Here is a 17,374-nt window from a genome sequence, read left to right on the forward strand (position 1 = left end):
CAATGGTATATCTGTTGTTTCACATCTATGTGGATTGAGAAATTCTATCTATAGAAATAAAATGCATTTAGAAAAAAATATAGAAATTTTTCATTCAATAACTCAATAGGTTCTTATATACAAATAAACTCATCCGATTTTTAAATTTGAAGTGTATTGCATATAAACAAAAAAATATTTTTTAAATAACCATGGAAGGAGTTTTTTAGGGGTATTTGTAATTAACAAATATGTTCTCCATTATCTTACATTTAAATAGGGGAAAAAAATCATTCCGGACCATAAGAAAAGTATTGACATAATATTTTTTAGTATCTAAAATTGTGCTATTAAATAATATTCATTTATAAATTTGGAAAATGTTTAAGTAATCTTTGTTTTGAGAAATAAAAAGTTTTAGGGTTGCCATTCATTTCAACTATGATATTTTTGTAACAAAATTATAATAGTTAATCCTTTTTCATATTATATCCTAGATCTGATCATTGTAAAACAACCATTTATTTTTCAAATGGATAATTTTGAGGTGATATGAAGGAACTTTTTTTAGCAAAAAAATTAATTTGGAAAGTTTGAAGATTAATTACTGTTAATATGAAAAACTAAGAGAATCTGAGGATAACTTTTTATTTTTTCCAAATACCAGTCTATTACATGTAAATACAGGTTATTAAAAGAAATTGAAAAAAAAAAAATAATAGAGCAATATTTTATAACAGTAGAGAGCTGAATAATTTAAAAGAGATTAAAAATTAGCACATATATGAAAATATATACAATAAATCTCTTAGAATGAATAACACAAATAATTGAAACCAACCACACAACAAATGTAAATATATTTCTTTAAGTTTTTTATATCTTCACATTCAATGGAATATTATACAACACAACTTTGGCACCAAGCAAGTCTTAATACTCATTTAAACATTTAACTGCATATGAAGATCAAAATTAAACTATTTCAATACATCCAAATCCTTTAATTTTTAACATAAAAATATTTCATTCTAAATTTCCTTGTTAACAGCAACTATACACTACAATTCTCTATTATTGAAGCACTCATAAGCTATTAGTATACATTTATGAACTTAAAAAAAAATACATTTTTCGAAGGTAGCAAGAAAATATGTTTGTACTGAATGGTGGGAAGATAAAAATACTATGCAAAAAAGAAAGAATAAATGTTTCATATTTTCTAATAAATGCAGATCCCAGTAAATTGGTATATATACTAATAAATTAAAATATATGAACATTTTTTTTTTAAGTTCCCTTATATAGAAGCTGATTTTAAACAACACTTGTATGTCTAAAAAATTGAAACAAATTGTATTTACATATGGTATTCTAATTGACAAGAGAGGTTTCCATAAAAATTTAGTCTGCTTAGGAAATAACCAATGTCCTCATTTGAGATTTGTAATTTTTTTTTATTAGCATTAAAATCAGAAAGTGATAGAAGTCAGATGAGATATATATAAATAATGATGATTTTAAAAAAATATATTAAACAACTAAATCAAAGATACCGCTTTTTTTAAGACTTATTCCAATAGTGGTATATTTCAGTTGTCTATATATTGTGATTTTTTTAAGACACTGTTGGAACATTAGGAAACTACAAGAAAAAAACTAAATTTTTTTATGTGCAGTAAATCCAGTATTTATTAAAAATCCAGAACAAAAATCCTTGATTATTTTCAATGAATTTATGAAAGTAAATATACCATTTTGATTCATTATTACTCAATCTTTTCAATACTGAACCTCACACACATTAGAAGACACATCATAGATAAATCTCCAATCTACCCTAATTTTCAGATTTTTGACAGTTAATTTTAACTATTTTGGAAATTAAAAATGATAATATTTCATTCATTAATAAATTCCAAAAATTCAGTTATCAAATCATTTTGGATATTTAACTTCCAATGTTTATTTAATTCTATGTAATACTGCATTAGCTTCTTGACACAACCTCTTTTAGTTGAAATGACTATCATACCAGAATGAAGTGGTGCATTTTTAATTTGTTTTTTTGCTATTTAAAACAGATGAAAATTTTCATATTATAAAAGGTGAAGAAGACACAATATTTTACTCCACTTTTGAAATCCTTCTAAACAGGATCCAGAAAAATAAAACTATTTGAGAAGTGAAAAAACAAAAAAACGACAAGCTATATCAGCATGTATTGAGAACTATGGAACCCAAAATGCAGCAACAATAGATAATTCAATATATTACATGAAAACATCTCTTAATTACTAATACATAAAATAACATATTTTTAATAGCTTTTTAACATTTTTGGAAGAGTGTAGCAATTACATTTATTAAGAAGTAAAACAATTTTTTTCCACTTATTATAAAAAACAAGTCTACACCTTAATAATATGTCCACAATATCAATCTTTCTTTTATAACAGAAAGAAAGAGTTTAATAAAACTTAATAGATAAGATAATATGTAGTTAATATAGCGTTCAAATTAATCAGCAAAAATAAAATATTCAGAAAATAGCAGAATATCTATAAAAATTCGTGAATTACAGTATTTTACTAATGAATAAAAAAGTATATAAATTGATTTATACTAGTGAAAAAATTGTACCATAATGTAATGATGTCTAATAAAAATTATCATAACTTTACTTCAAGACAGTTAGTTATATTTATTATTTCAAACTAAAACACAACATTAATTCTAGTTATATTTAACAGTTCTCTCAGTGTCCAAATTCTGTGAATATATATATGTCAGTATCATAAAAAGTGAAGTAAAACACCTTAAACATTTAAGCAATGATTATTCAATCCATCTATTTAGAAATTGCATTCAACTGAAGAAATATATATTGTGCTTTAGCAGTATTTTTTCTAGATCTACTTTTTAATATTAAAATAAACCATTGCTTAAAGAAATATTTTCATTCAATTTTTGTGAAATATATTAATTTATTTTATTAATTTAACTGAAAATATTACAAAATTCTAAAGAGGTCACCCTATAATAATGAATTTTAAGAAAAAAAAAAGAATCACGAAACAAAATAATCTGAATACTTTAAAATAATGAGTAATTCTAGCATTATATGGGAAATAACATTTAATTTATATGACTATTCAACTTTTTTCTTCAATATAATAGAATACAGAAAAACTAAATTTCCACTACTAAGGCCTTTTACTTGGTATAAGTATTAAAAAAAGTAGAAATTTGAAAAGGATATGCTATTTTTTTATTATTATTATTTAAATAACTAGCAAAGAGTGAAAACGTATGGGAGAAATACTAAAAATATAAACAAATACATAAAAACGTTTTGGTCAAAAGTTTTCAGAAATCTATCACATGAAATAACAAAAATAAATCTGCAGTTTCTTAAAATAGTTTAATATATAAGCTCATATAAATATCCATTTAAAATAAAACAAACAATTTACTATATACACTGGAATTGATTTAACAGGAGAGCACATCTAGATGATACATTAATACATACTACAGTTATTCACAAAGCATCCAATCTCAAATTCTTTTCTCAAGAAACTCATCTATTGATACAAAATAGAAAAAATCATGATTCCCATGAAATATATAACAATAATGTCTGACTACAGACATTATTGTTATTAATTGCAGTTGTTTTGCACCAACATTCATTTGGGTGATAAAAGTTAAAGATAATTAAAAACTAATTTAATTATTCTTCAAAAATTAAATTTATTCGTTTTTCTGAGTAAGGTCTTTTAGCACAGACACTTATGAAGAAGCAGAATATTAAACTAAAGATACAAGATTATTATAGTAGGTTGAGAAATACAACAAGAGCCAAGAAAATAAATAAAACCATTTATATAGCAAATTTTTTTCATAATTCTGTTTTCTTAAATCTTCATAGATAAAGTGACTTACAGCAAAACATGCTTAAAAACACTAAAAAAAAAAAAAAAAAAAAAAAACTCTAAATCCAAGTGTATAAAAAAAATAAGGCATAATTTCTGCTATAAATTAGTTTTAATTTCTAGAAAAAAAAAGCAGCATTAAGAAAGGCTTCAAAGTTTAAATTCTATGAAAAACAACATGATAAATTTATAAATAGTAATCAAATACAACCAATGCTTTCAAGGTCAAATGAATTAAACTATCAACAAGCTGCTTCATGGTGAATTTTCATATTTTTCTTCTCATAACATTTGTTAATTTTTAAAACAATTTTTTTATCATAATCATAAAAGTCAAGGAATTAACTAAATGAAAAAAGCATTATTATTTAATAAAAAAAATAAAGGAAATTTGAAGATGGAAACATTATAGCATAATAATATTTTAAATTTGATTTATCTTTTTTTTTTTTTTTTTTTTTTTTAAATTGACTCTTAATTATATAGCAGTGATGACACACACATTAAAAAAGATATTCAATACTTCAAGACACTTGTGAATATAAAATGCTGTCATTAAAACAATGAATGAATTGTTGCACTTTAAAAAAACATATTTTTGATATTTACTTAAACTACAAAAATAATTGTATAAAAATAAAATTGGTATCACAGAAAAAAACTGACTTTAAAAAAATTAGGCCGTATAAAAATGGCGTTTGTGCAAAAACTTTATGGATGCCCCAAAATTATTGAGGAAAAAAGTAAATACTCTGATTAATTTTCATTAAAAATCTAATAAAATTTTGAAAACCTTTCTTAGTGAGCATTTCTACACAAGCTGTAATTGTGTTTCAAATTTGTTAGCTGTCTAATGCTCTTCCATGTAAAGTATTTTGGACAATATTAAATTAAAAAAAATTAACACACTAAAGCTACCATTAAAAAAAATAAGAAAGAAAATATTTCTAGAAATCACTGTTTTAAAATTATTATTCACAAAAAACTTAAAATTAAAGTTATTATTAAGCTAAATTTTTTTATTATTTCTACAAATATGTATATCTAATCAGTTATATCAATTTTTAAGCAGTTTTTTCATGTAAATTTTAACTAGTTTTGAAGAAAAGAAGTCAATTTTGGATGCCACCTGAATACTTACCATACATTAATATATTTACAATCAATATCACTTAACATGAAAATATACAGAGAAAGTAGGAATTAAGTTACACAAGTTCTACAACAAAGCATCAGTCCTATAAGGTCTCCATGATACAGGAAGTAAAGGAAAAGTATATATATAGTTCAATTTATATTGTGCATATTTGTTTAAATGCCAGCACAATAAATGCATTCACATTCAATACTACACAAAGAATAACACTTTTTTTATACATAATATTATACTCTAAAGTTATTATGAAATACTGACTACATTAATTTTTGCCATAAAATATCTATATTGTAACTGCTTAACTAGCTCTATACATAAGAGCATATAAGATTCTAAACTCTGAACTATTTTTTTCTTTAGTTTTAAGGAGTGAGAAAATATCACACTGTCTAGAAATATTCAATTGAAAATGGTAATATGAATATTTTAAGGAAGAGTTGAGGGTGCATTCGTTCCACTCTTTCAATTCAGTGGAAAACACAGAGTCACATATACACACTATTATTAACTACAAATACTAATATATGTAATCAACATCAAAGACACTTCATAGAGGTGCAAGCAATTTTGAAGACCAAAAATAATTTGGTTCTTTTTTTCAAATAATAGTCAACCCCATATTTTGAAGCTCCGTTAGAATAAACTGTTATAATACAGGAAGCATTTCAATTTCATGAAGAGTAGTTATTTGTCAAATAGGTTCAAACAGTAATGGAAAAAAGGACAATAGAATGGATCACAAAACTAAACCATTTCAAATTCAGCTTATACAAATAACATTTTAATTCACACGTTCTTTTTATCAATATCAAGTTGTATCAGTTAATGATTATTTACCTATTTTACATGAAATTTGCATCAATACAATAATCAAGCTGTATCATTTTTTTTTTATTTAATAAGAAATTTTCATCAATACTGAGCCATATACAGAAATATATTTTATCTAGAAATATTGCATTATCTTTGGTAAGATGCTTATTGAAATAATTTACAATAAAATTTTACTAAGAATAAATAATTTTTTTAAAGAGGATAATTTAATATGTGAAAAACTGATTTGTTCTTTTCTCAGTAATTACATTATCCACTTATTATTTGTTGTTAATTTTATTTTAAGATGGGACCTTAAAGAATAATCTTAATAAAAAAATTAAAAAAAAAAAAAAAAAAACACTAACAGTATTTTTCTGTTGTTAGCTCATATAAATATTCATAGTTGTCCACTAGAATGAATAATTACATAATGGTAAAATTAAAAATATTATTACGCATTAAAAAAGAAAACGAACAAATACTGGACAATAAACTGTGGGCAAGTAAAATATAAAAGATTTTAAAAAAAAGTGCTTTGAAAACTGAGCATTTGAAAGAAATGCTTTTATCATGCACTTGTACATAACCCGTAATTTTTCAATATTTACCAAATTTATTTTTAAAAATTTTGCACTCAGCATACATTCATATATACAGTTCTTCAGCTTAATACACAGTCTATATATGTTTTAGTAAGATCATGTACAAACATTTTATTCAATAACATTGTATCCACTCATGAATAATGAAAACGTAAATTGAATACTAGTAGTTAAACTGAAAATAAGTATCAACAAAAGAAACAAAGCTCAACTTTTTTATAATTCTATAAAATATGCATGGTCAAAATTTAAAATACAAAAACCATTTAATTTCTAAAAATTAAATTTGGGGGTAGAATTCTACAGAGGTGTTATATATTTTAACCATATCCATTTTATTTTTTAAAATAATGCATTCAAAATTTTTGTTTAAGTTTTTACTACACTTGACAAGATTTTGAATATTACTTGGAAACTTTAATTCAAATAATAATAAAAAGAAAATAAAGTCAACTACATTATATTATTTTCAATACTGAAATCAAAATTGTTTATAATGCAAATGCACACTTGTTACAGATTTAATCAATTTTGAGAAAAAGCTATTTTAATCAACTACTGATAAATCGAATAATAAATGTATAAGCCCATGATAAAATTATCACATCAATAAAGAGGGAAAATTCCCACAGCAGAACAATGAATGCTGTACATTGCACTTTGTCATGTTTGAATTCTTTTTAATAGTATCAGATCTACTTTATAAATCAGGGGGAACCTGATATGCTATATATCTTTTCATGGAACAATGTCAATCTTTTTTTCTTTGGCACTTGAAACTTCTTAAGATTCATTTCTGAAATTATAAAATGATAAACATGAAATAATTATCATGGAATGCACTAGAATGAAACAGAAATACAAATTTGAAAATCTAATAAAAATTTAATTTATATATTAAAAAATAGGATATTTTAATTTTAAAAATTCCGTTGGAAGTTTTATAGGTTGGAATCTATTTTAATGTGCCCCTTTATATTGCCAAGATATCAGTAACATCAAGTTGTCAAAACAACAAATGGGTAACTCAACAAGGCAAAAACTTGCTAGCTAATTAGGAATAAAACTGTTAAGAACAACTACCCTACTTACTTATTTTGGTTATCATATTAATGACAGACTCAAGGGATACATGAAAGTAGATTTCAACCACATTGTTTTGATAACAGAATAATACTAATAAACTTTTAATTAATTAAAGCTATAGTTTTTTTTTTAAAAAAAAAAAGCTTTGAAAACAGCACAGTTATACAGACACTTACAGATTCTCATTTATTAGTATAGATAGAAGATAGAGATTGACTTTGGGATCGGTTGTCAACATGCTTCAAGAATTGGATGTTCCAAGTTCAATTTTCAAAATAAGGTACAACCAACTTCTAACCCCAAAGTTCCCCTTTAAGAAACTCTCACTTAAGAATTTCAAGATTATTTAGTCATTACCACAGATCCATCTAAATCACAAGATATCATTTTTATCATATATTTATCAAACACACAATATCTTCAATTAATTTAATCTTTACAGCCAAAATTTTAGCAATCTATCAAAACACGGATGAGCTCGCAATTCCAGATATTTTTTTTTACTGTTCTTAATCTGTAACCTTTTAGTCTTTCAAGCCATGCGAAATTTATCTATCAAATCCCCAAGAGTTATTTAAAGAACAGCTTTAAAAAATCCTAATTAAAACGAATATCATTCAGAAAATCATATTGATTCGGCATCCAGGGCATTCAAATATTACTTGTAACGAAAAGACAGATTATCTCGAAAAAAAACAACAACCATGGAGTCGTCCCCATACTTAAAATGGATTGTTATTGAAAATATATTTTATTATCAACAAATCTTGCTTAAAAATATGCACCGAATTTATCAAAACAGCAAGTATCAAAAAAGCTAGGAGATACTCCCTTATTATCCTTTACATCACATGACAAAAATAAAATAAAAAATGTAATAACAAGAAGTTTTATTACCCAAATGATCATCACTCCAGCTCTACTCAATACATTTGGACTTTATATTACCCTGACTATACTTCCTGTAACCAAAAAAATGACACTGAATGTATTCTCGAGGTCTGATTGAAGTACTTAACTCAAGGAACAAACATTTGGAGAAAGCTCATTTTCAATCATCAAGAAATTTCACCTCTAGAAATTTTGATTCAATTTTTTCAATAAATTGTATAGAGAAGATATAGTAATCGTCAAAAATATTCGACTCGAGATTTTGACGAATCTCCACGATTTAGACCCTCCTGAGTTTAAAAAATACATTTCTGGAAAATGTCCGACTGTCTGTTTTTGATAAAAATAGTTCTAAAATGCTTTGAGCTTGACGGTTGAAATTTGGTATATGATCTTTACACCAAATATTAGATTTCAATCACATGTTGAGTAAAATCTGTTCAGTGGTAGTCCGTCTGTCCGGCTATTCGAATATAATTGACACGATAATTACAAGACGAAGAGAGCTAAATAGATAATATTTGGTACACAGATTTAACATCCATTAAGCAGAAGTGCACGATACTCATTCATAGAGTGAAAATCTGAGTCAAAAAATTAACATCGGGTTGACTGCCTGTCGGTCTGTACTTTCAGAAACATGTAAGCGTGATAATTCAAAAAACGCAATGACTTAAATATATCAAATTTGGTATGGAGTTTGTAAATACAAGTGCAATTTTGTATTAAATTTTTGTTTCAGTAGCATGAGAAAAACGCATCTGAAACACAAATTCTATTTCCGTATACTATTTACCGCATTGCCAGGAATTAATCACCAAAAAGACCTCACGACAGATTCAGTAGAAATGCTAAATTCATGCCAAGGATTGATATTTTGTAACTGTTATATGCCAATCCTATGCAAGGCGCTCTCTGGCATGACAAGTTTATTACAGAATATGCGATAAAGTTTTGTGAAGTGCACTCCCACTGGTCATAAGCGCTATTTACAAATTTTTCAAAATTCACTGAAACTTTTTGACATCTATTAACTGTGAATCTCTGGTATTAAGGGATGACAGCTTCAGTTGCTAAAAATCCCAATTTATCCATTTTTATTATAATAATAATGTTTGAAATTATAAGGGAAGAGAACTCACACTTTTAGTCGATCCATGATACTATGCATTCTTCTTTCCCGACTCACATGTGGAGCCACCCGTCGAAAGAGGTCTTTTACGAAAAGGTCACTGATACCCGGGGTGCTCTGCTCGGCAGCAGCGAAGGCATTATGCAACTCTTCGAATGGGTTGCTTCTGGCGCCACAAACATTCTGTTGGGCTTGGTTTGTGTACTTGTCTTTCAACTGCAATTGAAAGTTATATGATAGTATACTAATATTTTCACAAATGATAACCAGGATATAAATATTATAATCAATCGAGTGACAGAGATTGTAAAGGGTGTCACAAAATTAACGTAAGATTTGAATTTGTCACCATTCATGTAGTAAAGTGTTGGCAATCTAATTAAAAATACCATTTGACAGCTGTTAGCATAGGATTAGTAAAAATAGAGCGTTACACGATAGAACAATGTGTTTTTATTGTTGAACAATATTTGAAAAATAATAAAAATCTGGCGGCTACAGTTCGAAAGTTTGAGAATTGAGCCCCCCCCCCCCCAGATCGTATGATTTAACACCCTTGGATTTGTTTTTATAGGGTCATTCGAAGTCAAAGGTCTATGCCAACAAGACTACAAGCAGACCGCTGCATCAATGAAATTCAGCCAAATTTATACAAAATGGCCATGGAAAATTTCAACAAAAGTGTGCATATGTGCCAGCAAAACCATGGAGGCCATTTGCCCTCTGTGCTATTTCATACATAACCCTATACAGTGTACTTTACGATTCAATAAAAATATAAGAATTTAAAGAATAAAAAACTGTTTATTTTTTTTTATTTAATTCAAATCTTGCGTTAACACGTTGTTCTATTGTGTAACACTCCATTTTTTTACAAACCCTAAACTGTCAACTGCCAAGCGTTTCTTTTTTAATAGGGTTGTCAACACTTTTCTTCACGAGTGATGGTAAATTCAAATCGTGCGTTACCCGTTAATTTTGGGACATCCTTTACATACATAAAGGCAAATAATACTGAATTGATGTTTAGGTCAAATTTACAAAAACATACATTGATTTGATTCCTAAATTCTCATGATAAAATACTTAGTTTCCTTTTGTCAAATATGATCTAATAACAGTTTAAAAATATTCACCTCATTTATCAGCTTAGTTAAGTAGTTGTAAGAATGGGAAGACTTGGAACCAACTGATTTCCCTTGGTTTGAAGGTGAAACTGGCGATTCAGCATTATTTCTGAGAATCAAGTCTTGGTTATTTCTGCTCTCGACATTCGGATTATTAGACACTGAATTCCGGTCACAATCAATAAAATCGCTGTTTGATAAAATAATCCATTTCTGTTGATCGAAATCTTCAGGGCTTCCACGGTCGACATGCCATGGAATTTGAGGGCACAGAGAAGAAGGCATACTGGTTGGTCTCATCTGCAGAAACAGAGAAAGAGTTTCAGTTTAATTTACATCCTAGAATGGAAATAATATAATCAGACTATATTCCTTTCCACGGTTTACTATCGCCATTACCCCATACAACATTAGAAAAAGCGTTGTAAGCCACCAGAGCTTCGATGTCCCGGACTTCTCTGCAAGTTACACCTTTAAACTTTTGGACTCTTCGGGTATGCACACCACGGATGTTAAATTTAAGGATCATACTGATAATACTATGTGTAACATCGACTTCAGAAAGTCAAAAATTACTTTCTGTAGCTGAATTTGCACCTCTGCAGCGGGAACATTCGTTAAAACGTATGGCATAAATTTACCATAGATTTGTTTCGCTAAATTCTTCCTTCCTTCCAAATAGTTTGATTCCCCCCCCAAAAAAAAATGTTTGACAATCTTGCATACAAGTTATTTAGTATGCAATGGCGGTTTTTCGAACAGGCCTTACAGGCATTCGTCTCGAGCCTGGGGCAAATGTCTGGACCTGGAAGGTTTAAAGGGTTTTCAAAATTTATTTAGAGTACGTTGCAGTGCTAAATCTAAGGACGAAATTATGACAATTTATAAGAGGAAGACCCCAAAACAACAGCACCTGTGGTCAGTTCTTGTATAAATCTACTACTGTTGATATGTATACCATGTTCGTACAGAACAGGATACCGTCTCATACCCCCCGTATCCGTAATCATTCTGGTCACTGAACGGTTTGATGGGCGTGTTACGGGAATTTTATTAAATATCAAAATATTTACAGTAGAAAAAACAAAAATAACTATGTACAGATTTACAAGCATATAAGAAATGATAATAAAAAGAAGCAGTTTACAAAGATTTTCTACTTTGAAAAATTATAGAAAAATCATCTGGAATTATAATATGCAGAGACACATGAATTCTGTGTTCACTTGTTAACATGACCTAGCAGATGAGAATGCAGTTAATAAAAATTAAATAAAAAATAATTTGGTTAATGGTAACAAAAAAAAAATATCTGCAAGAAAGATATTTATAAATGCAAATGTCTGTGAAGAAACTGTGATGCTTTTTTTTAACTCCTTAGTCCTTTCATGTTCGTATAAATAAATTTATCTTTACCATGCAAAAAAAAAAAAAAAAAATGCGCTGCGAGGAAATATTTGATAAATAGGAACTGAACTCATCATAAATTTGTTTCATAAATTGGCGTGTTTTCAAGGCATTTTTACCAAATTTTGTGTTAAATTCAATTTTAATTCTTTCTTCCATTCCAAAAAATTAATTTGAAAATTTTTACATCTCTAAACATATCCGAATCTTTTGAATTAGTTTGACATACGTGCAGAATTTTTGATAGTACACTAGATGTTTCAGTTTGTCACCCATTCGAAATTCGATAAATGACGTCACTGTTGACGGAGAACTAGTCCCAGTCTACCAAATCCCCTATAAAATTCTTTAACATAATGCAAAATGGAACTTTTCCGTTAGCCTATCGCAAACAAAAAATCGCCAAATAATGTAGAATTCCGCCAAATTTATTACGCTAAATTCGCGTTTGGTTCACAATTGGCGACATTTGCGCCCGGCTAACGGAAAAGTACCTGCAAAATTTTCGTTTCATTGATATTTCTGATAATATAAGAATGTAATTTCGAAAATTTTATTTATTTTATGACAATATTAAAAACATTTATAAATGACTCTTTTTTTTATCACAATAAATTTAACAAGGACTTAAACTGTCACTTTGATAATAAATAATCAGAAAATTAAGAATTATAAAGGGTTTACGATAACATTAAAAAAAAAAGATAAATTATTCTTTCGGCATTAGTAAACTCTATTATAATATACAGAATATTTTAGAACTATTTAAAACATGGAAAACGATAAAAAAAGAAGAAGAAAATAGCTACGTTTACAAATACGGTACAATTCGGCTCTAACGGCGACCAAAAAGCGAAGAGAAAAAATTTCCCAAAATTATAAAAATATATTCAAATGCATTATTATTTATTATGAAAAATTTTGAACGTGCGAATCACATACTATATAGTTTGACGACTGAAATCGCCAAATTGGCGAAATTCTTTCTTGGCGATTTTTGGCCACCATTAAAACCGACAAGTACCACAAATACAAATACAGTTTGTTCTCCACGAGAAAGCGGCTGAGAAGTAAGCATCACGTGCTATTAAATAAATGTATAATTTTTTTAAAACTGAGACGACGTTACACTGCCTTAAACATTATAATGTTATTATTTCTCTCCAAATTGCACACAGTATCTCTCTCTCTCTCTCTTTTTTTTTTTTTTCCTCCTTTTAGTAAACACATTTGTTCGTATGAAGCAGTTCGCCTTCTCGTGCTAGACGCCCAATAAAAAAATAATAAATTATTACTATATATGCTTTCGATAAAAATACGGTTCGTCAATAAATATTTTTCAACAAGTTCTAATAAATAACAATTTTTACACAGTTACATTTTAAAAAGAAAATGCAAAAAAAGTTGAACAACAAAGCATTACTTACTACACTTCCCCCTCGATTCCAAAACATGTTCTTGTGTATCACAACGGGAGAAATCTGGTTTGAACTTTGGTCGCTGATGCTTTTGACTAGAGCCGAGTCTTTGGAAGAATTGAAGCTATCGTTTTCATCAGGAGGATTCTTCACTTTCAAATCCAGTGTGCTAGGCGCCTGAAGCGTGCCAAGGTCCCATCGCCAAGTCTGCCAAGAGTCGTTGCTTGGTGACTCCTCTCTGTAATAACCAACACAGTTATGAGATCTGATATTTATATATAGTATTGATTACATAACAGTGATTAATTGTCAAAAAAAACAAAACAAAAAAAAAACCCGCCAAATATTTTACAGCTAACCGCATGTTAGCGATATATTGCTAATAGGTTCTTTCTTAATTAAGTTCGCCAATGGCATGGGGTTATACTAGTACCCTGGTAATAGCACCTTTATTAATGAAATAATAGCCTCAGACGATCAGGTGGTTCAATGTGTGTACCGGTTACATACGATTTCAAATAAATCGTTTAGATATAACTTCGTGATTCCGCCAAATTATCTGACTTTAAAGTCCCCTATTTTCATTAAGTTCTGTTTATCGTGCACATAAGCCTTTCTAATAGAGACCGACCCACAAGATCATAGTACTAATAAAAGTCTAAATATCCCGTTCAACCATATTCTAAATTTCGCGAGTCTACAGATATTAAACATAATTCTTCTTTAGCTTTCAACAATGGAAGAAAATCTCGCGATTCAAATATTTGATGAAACAACATAATCTATCGTGAGCGATTGAACAAAAAGATATTTTTAAAATATTGCGAAAATTCGCACGATTTTTAAACTGGCATAATATATATATATATATATATAATTCCGGATTCTTTTTTTATTTGGTTTATTTGATTTTCCTATTAACTTGATTTTAATACTTTTGTCTCAATTCATCTGTTTTTTAGAAGTAACTGCATTTGCGCTCTCTAAATACTATGAAGTTTTTCCTGTTCTTTTTTTGGTTTTAGTTTGAATAAGAAATTTTAGGTGCGATTCCGAAACTATTTCGTTTCGTTTTCAAAATATTTCTTACTTTACATTGGTTACTTATATATATATATGCCAAATTTGATAGCTATAGGTCAAATAGTCTGGTCTGTAGAACGCTAACACACACACACACCAGCACATGCACATTTTCATCTTTATTATAAGATTATAATGATAAGTAATCACAATGAAGTTTCAATAATTCAATGTAATCTACTCAGCACAACTTTCAAGGGATCGTTCAAATATGATGTATAAACAAAAGTGACGAGTGACATATCGTCGAATTTTGGTTCAATATGCGATAGACTACTTAATTTAGCATTAAGCAGATATAATGGTTTATGCATACTCTTGAAAAAGAATTCATAATCTTATTAGTATATTATTATACATATTTTTTATCAATGCTAATAAAATTCAAAATACTTTAAAATTTTTACTTTTCTACATATAATTGACCTAATATTTACAGCACTTTTATTGAAACATGAATAACAATGTATAAATATTTCTTCCTTCTTGAATTTTTATTATAGGCCAAATAACAAATTGAAAATATTCATTATGGGAATAAATGGTAATATTTTTGATGATTATTTTATAAAACTAAGAGAAATTAAGATTAATTCCAACATTTCCATCTTGTTTCTCTCCCTCCCTTTTGTTAAAAATTCCACAAAGAAATACAAATTTTTTTTAAAAATCTTGTTTCAAAAAATAAATAAATAAACTTTAAAAAAACTATTGCGTTTGATATTGCATTCTAATTAACTATCAATAGAATTTAATACTTTTAAAAGTTTGAGACAATATCATGCAACGCATTTTTATATCTAATAATTCAGGGGGAGGGGATATCTATTTATATTTTTTAACTGAAGAACACTTACGAATCCGATGCCTCTGAGTCGCTGAAATTCGAAAATCCGGAATCTTGTTCCTTCCAAGCCTTATATTTCTCAATCAGGTCTATTATATAAGAATTCTTCTTGGCCTTGCGAATGAAAGGAAATTTCAAAAGCTCCTTTGCAGTTGGTCTCTGGAAAAGAATACAAACAAATCTTTGAGATGCATGGAAAGCGCGATAAGTGAAAAAATGATAAGTTGATAATGATCCCCAATAATATTGTTGAATGTTAAGATACCAGCGTAATAAGAGATACATTTTCTACAACATCAAAGATAGAACACTTAAAAATTTGCTAACATTACAATTTTTTTTTCTGTATGATGATAAAATAACTACATTATATGAATAATAAATGAATGTTAAAATTTCAGTTGTCCTGAAATTTTAATATCTGGACCCTACTGAAAAGTGACCAGAATTTGGATTTAATATTACAAAACAGCATGCTGAATTTTACTTATATGAAAACAGCCAACAGAAAATAAGATTAACTGGATTTAATTTTTTTTAAATAATTTCAAATAAAAATAAAGCAAAAATAAATGTCTGCTTCCAAATTTTTACATACGTTTAAAGCGCAGATCAGCAGGGATTCAAAAAATCTCCCGAATTTGAATAAAATGTTTACGTTTATTACCTTTAAATATATTTCATAAATACTTTTTTTTTTTTAAATTTTATCAGTCTATTAAAAAGTATATACATATTTTTTTTATATTTTCAGCTATTAATTTATAACTTAATTATAATTATAAAACATTAAAGAATCTAAAAAAAAAAAAACAATTTTTCTCAAATCCATTGCCAGCCTGTTGTACTTTCATTGAATCAGAATTGAATTAATACATTGGCAGCCTCATGACTCGCGTATGGCAGTGGCTATTTTAAAAAAAAAATCTAAGTTCACATTTATTATCAAATTAAATAATTTGAATCAAGAGTAAATTATGGCAGCGAAAGTGATAAATTAATCAAATGATTAATAATTAAGTTACCAAATGTTTCAAAATAAAGTATTATTATCAAGGACGCACAAGTATACAAAATTTCATAGCTTTAGCTTTTCGGGAAGTAAGAGAAAAATCGGCTCCAAAATTTTTGCACACATGCAACGATTCGGATTGAATAAAAATCAATCCGATTAAAGAAAAGATTAAACTTTTAAAAAGTTATACCTGAAGAATTCCCCTTCCCAAACCTTGCTATATATTGAGTAGGATCACTTTAATTTAACTAATGGATAAAACTCAATCTGCAAGAAAAATAATAAAAATAACAGCTTTTTTCAAAACATATTTTTATCGCAATTATTTGTTTTATTGCTTCTGAATCTTTATTATTTTTTCCGTATTTTTTTAATTATTATTTTGTCCTATATTTTCTTTATGTCTCAAAATGCGCCCATAGATTTTATGGACATAGGATGCCATTCAGGCCCTGAGAAACAATTTCAGCAGCACTGTTGTGTGTGTATATATATATATATATATATATATATATATATATATATATATATATATATATATATATATATATATATATATATATATATATATATATATATAAGAGTACCACTCATTCAAATTAGACTTACATTTGCGGGGTCTTTGTTAAGGCAAGCTTCTACCACCTCACGAAACTGCTTGCTGTAGTTTCCATTCAGCTGAGGAGGGTTGCTTTTGGGGATGAGGAGGAGGACCTTCATCGGGTGCAAATCGGATCGGGGTGCCTTGCCTTTCGCCAGCTCAATGGCTGTGATGCCTAGACTCCAGATGTCGGCCTATAATATAAAACACCAATTCAGATGTAATTACATTCTACAAATCAGATGTAATTACAGAAAAGCATAATTTATATTTATA

General features: G+C 27.8%; 1 protein-coding gene across 3 annotated transcripts in view; it reads right to left on the reverse strand.

Moving 5' to 3' along the window:
- Positions 1 to 6,331: 6,331 nt before the first annotated feature.
- LOC129972913 (serine/threonine-protein kinase 26-like) overlaps positions 6,332 to 17,374 on the reverse strand; it is a 67,508-nt gene continuing 56,465 nt past the window's right edge. For 2 of the 3 annotated variants that reach the window (XM_056087232.1, XM_056087233.1), the window contains exons 7-12: positions 17,107 to 17,292; positions 15,493 to 15,641; positions 13,562 to 13,790; positions 10,737 to 11,027; positions 9,611 to 9,816; positions 6,332 to 7,287 (exon numbers count right to left, since the gene is read on the reverse strand). In XM_056087232.1, coding sequence (XP_055943207.1) covers positions 7,275 to 7,287; positions 9,611 to 9,816; positions 10,737 to 11,027; positions 13,562 to 13,790; positions 15,493 to 15,641; positions 17,107 to 17,292 — 1,074 coding nt within the window. In that variant the 3' untranslated portion in view covers positions 6,332 to 7,274. The remainder of the gene's footprint in view (positions 7,288 to 9,610; positions 9,817 to 10,736; positions 11,028 to 13,561; positions 13,791 to 15,492; positions 15,642 to 17,106; positions 17,293 to 17,374) is intronic. The other variant, XM_056087231.1, reaches the window with a different exon arrangement.

The sequence above is a fragment of the Argiope bruennichi genome, chromosome 6, assembly GCF_947563725.1.
Source record: "Argiope bruennichi chromosome 6, qqArgBrue1.1, whole genome shotgun sequence".
NCBI lineage: Eukaryota > Metazoa > Arthropoda > Arachnida > Araneae > Araneidae > Argiope > Argiope bruennichi.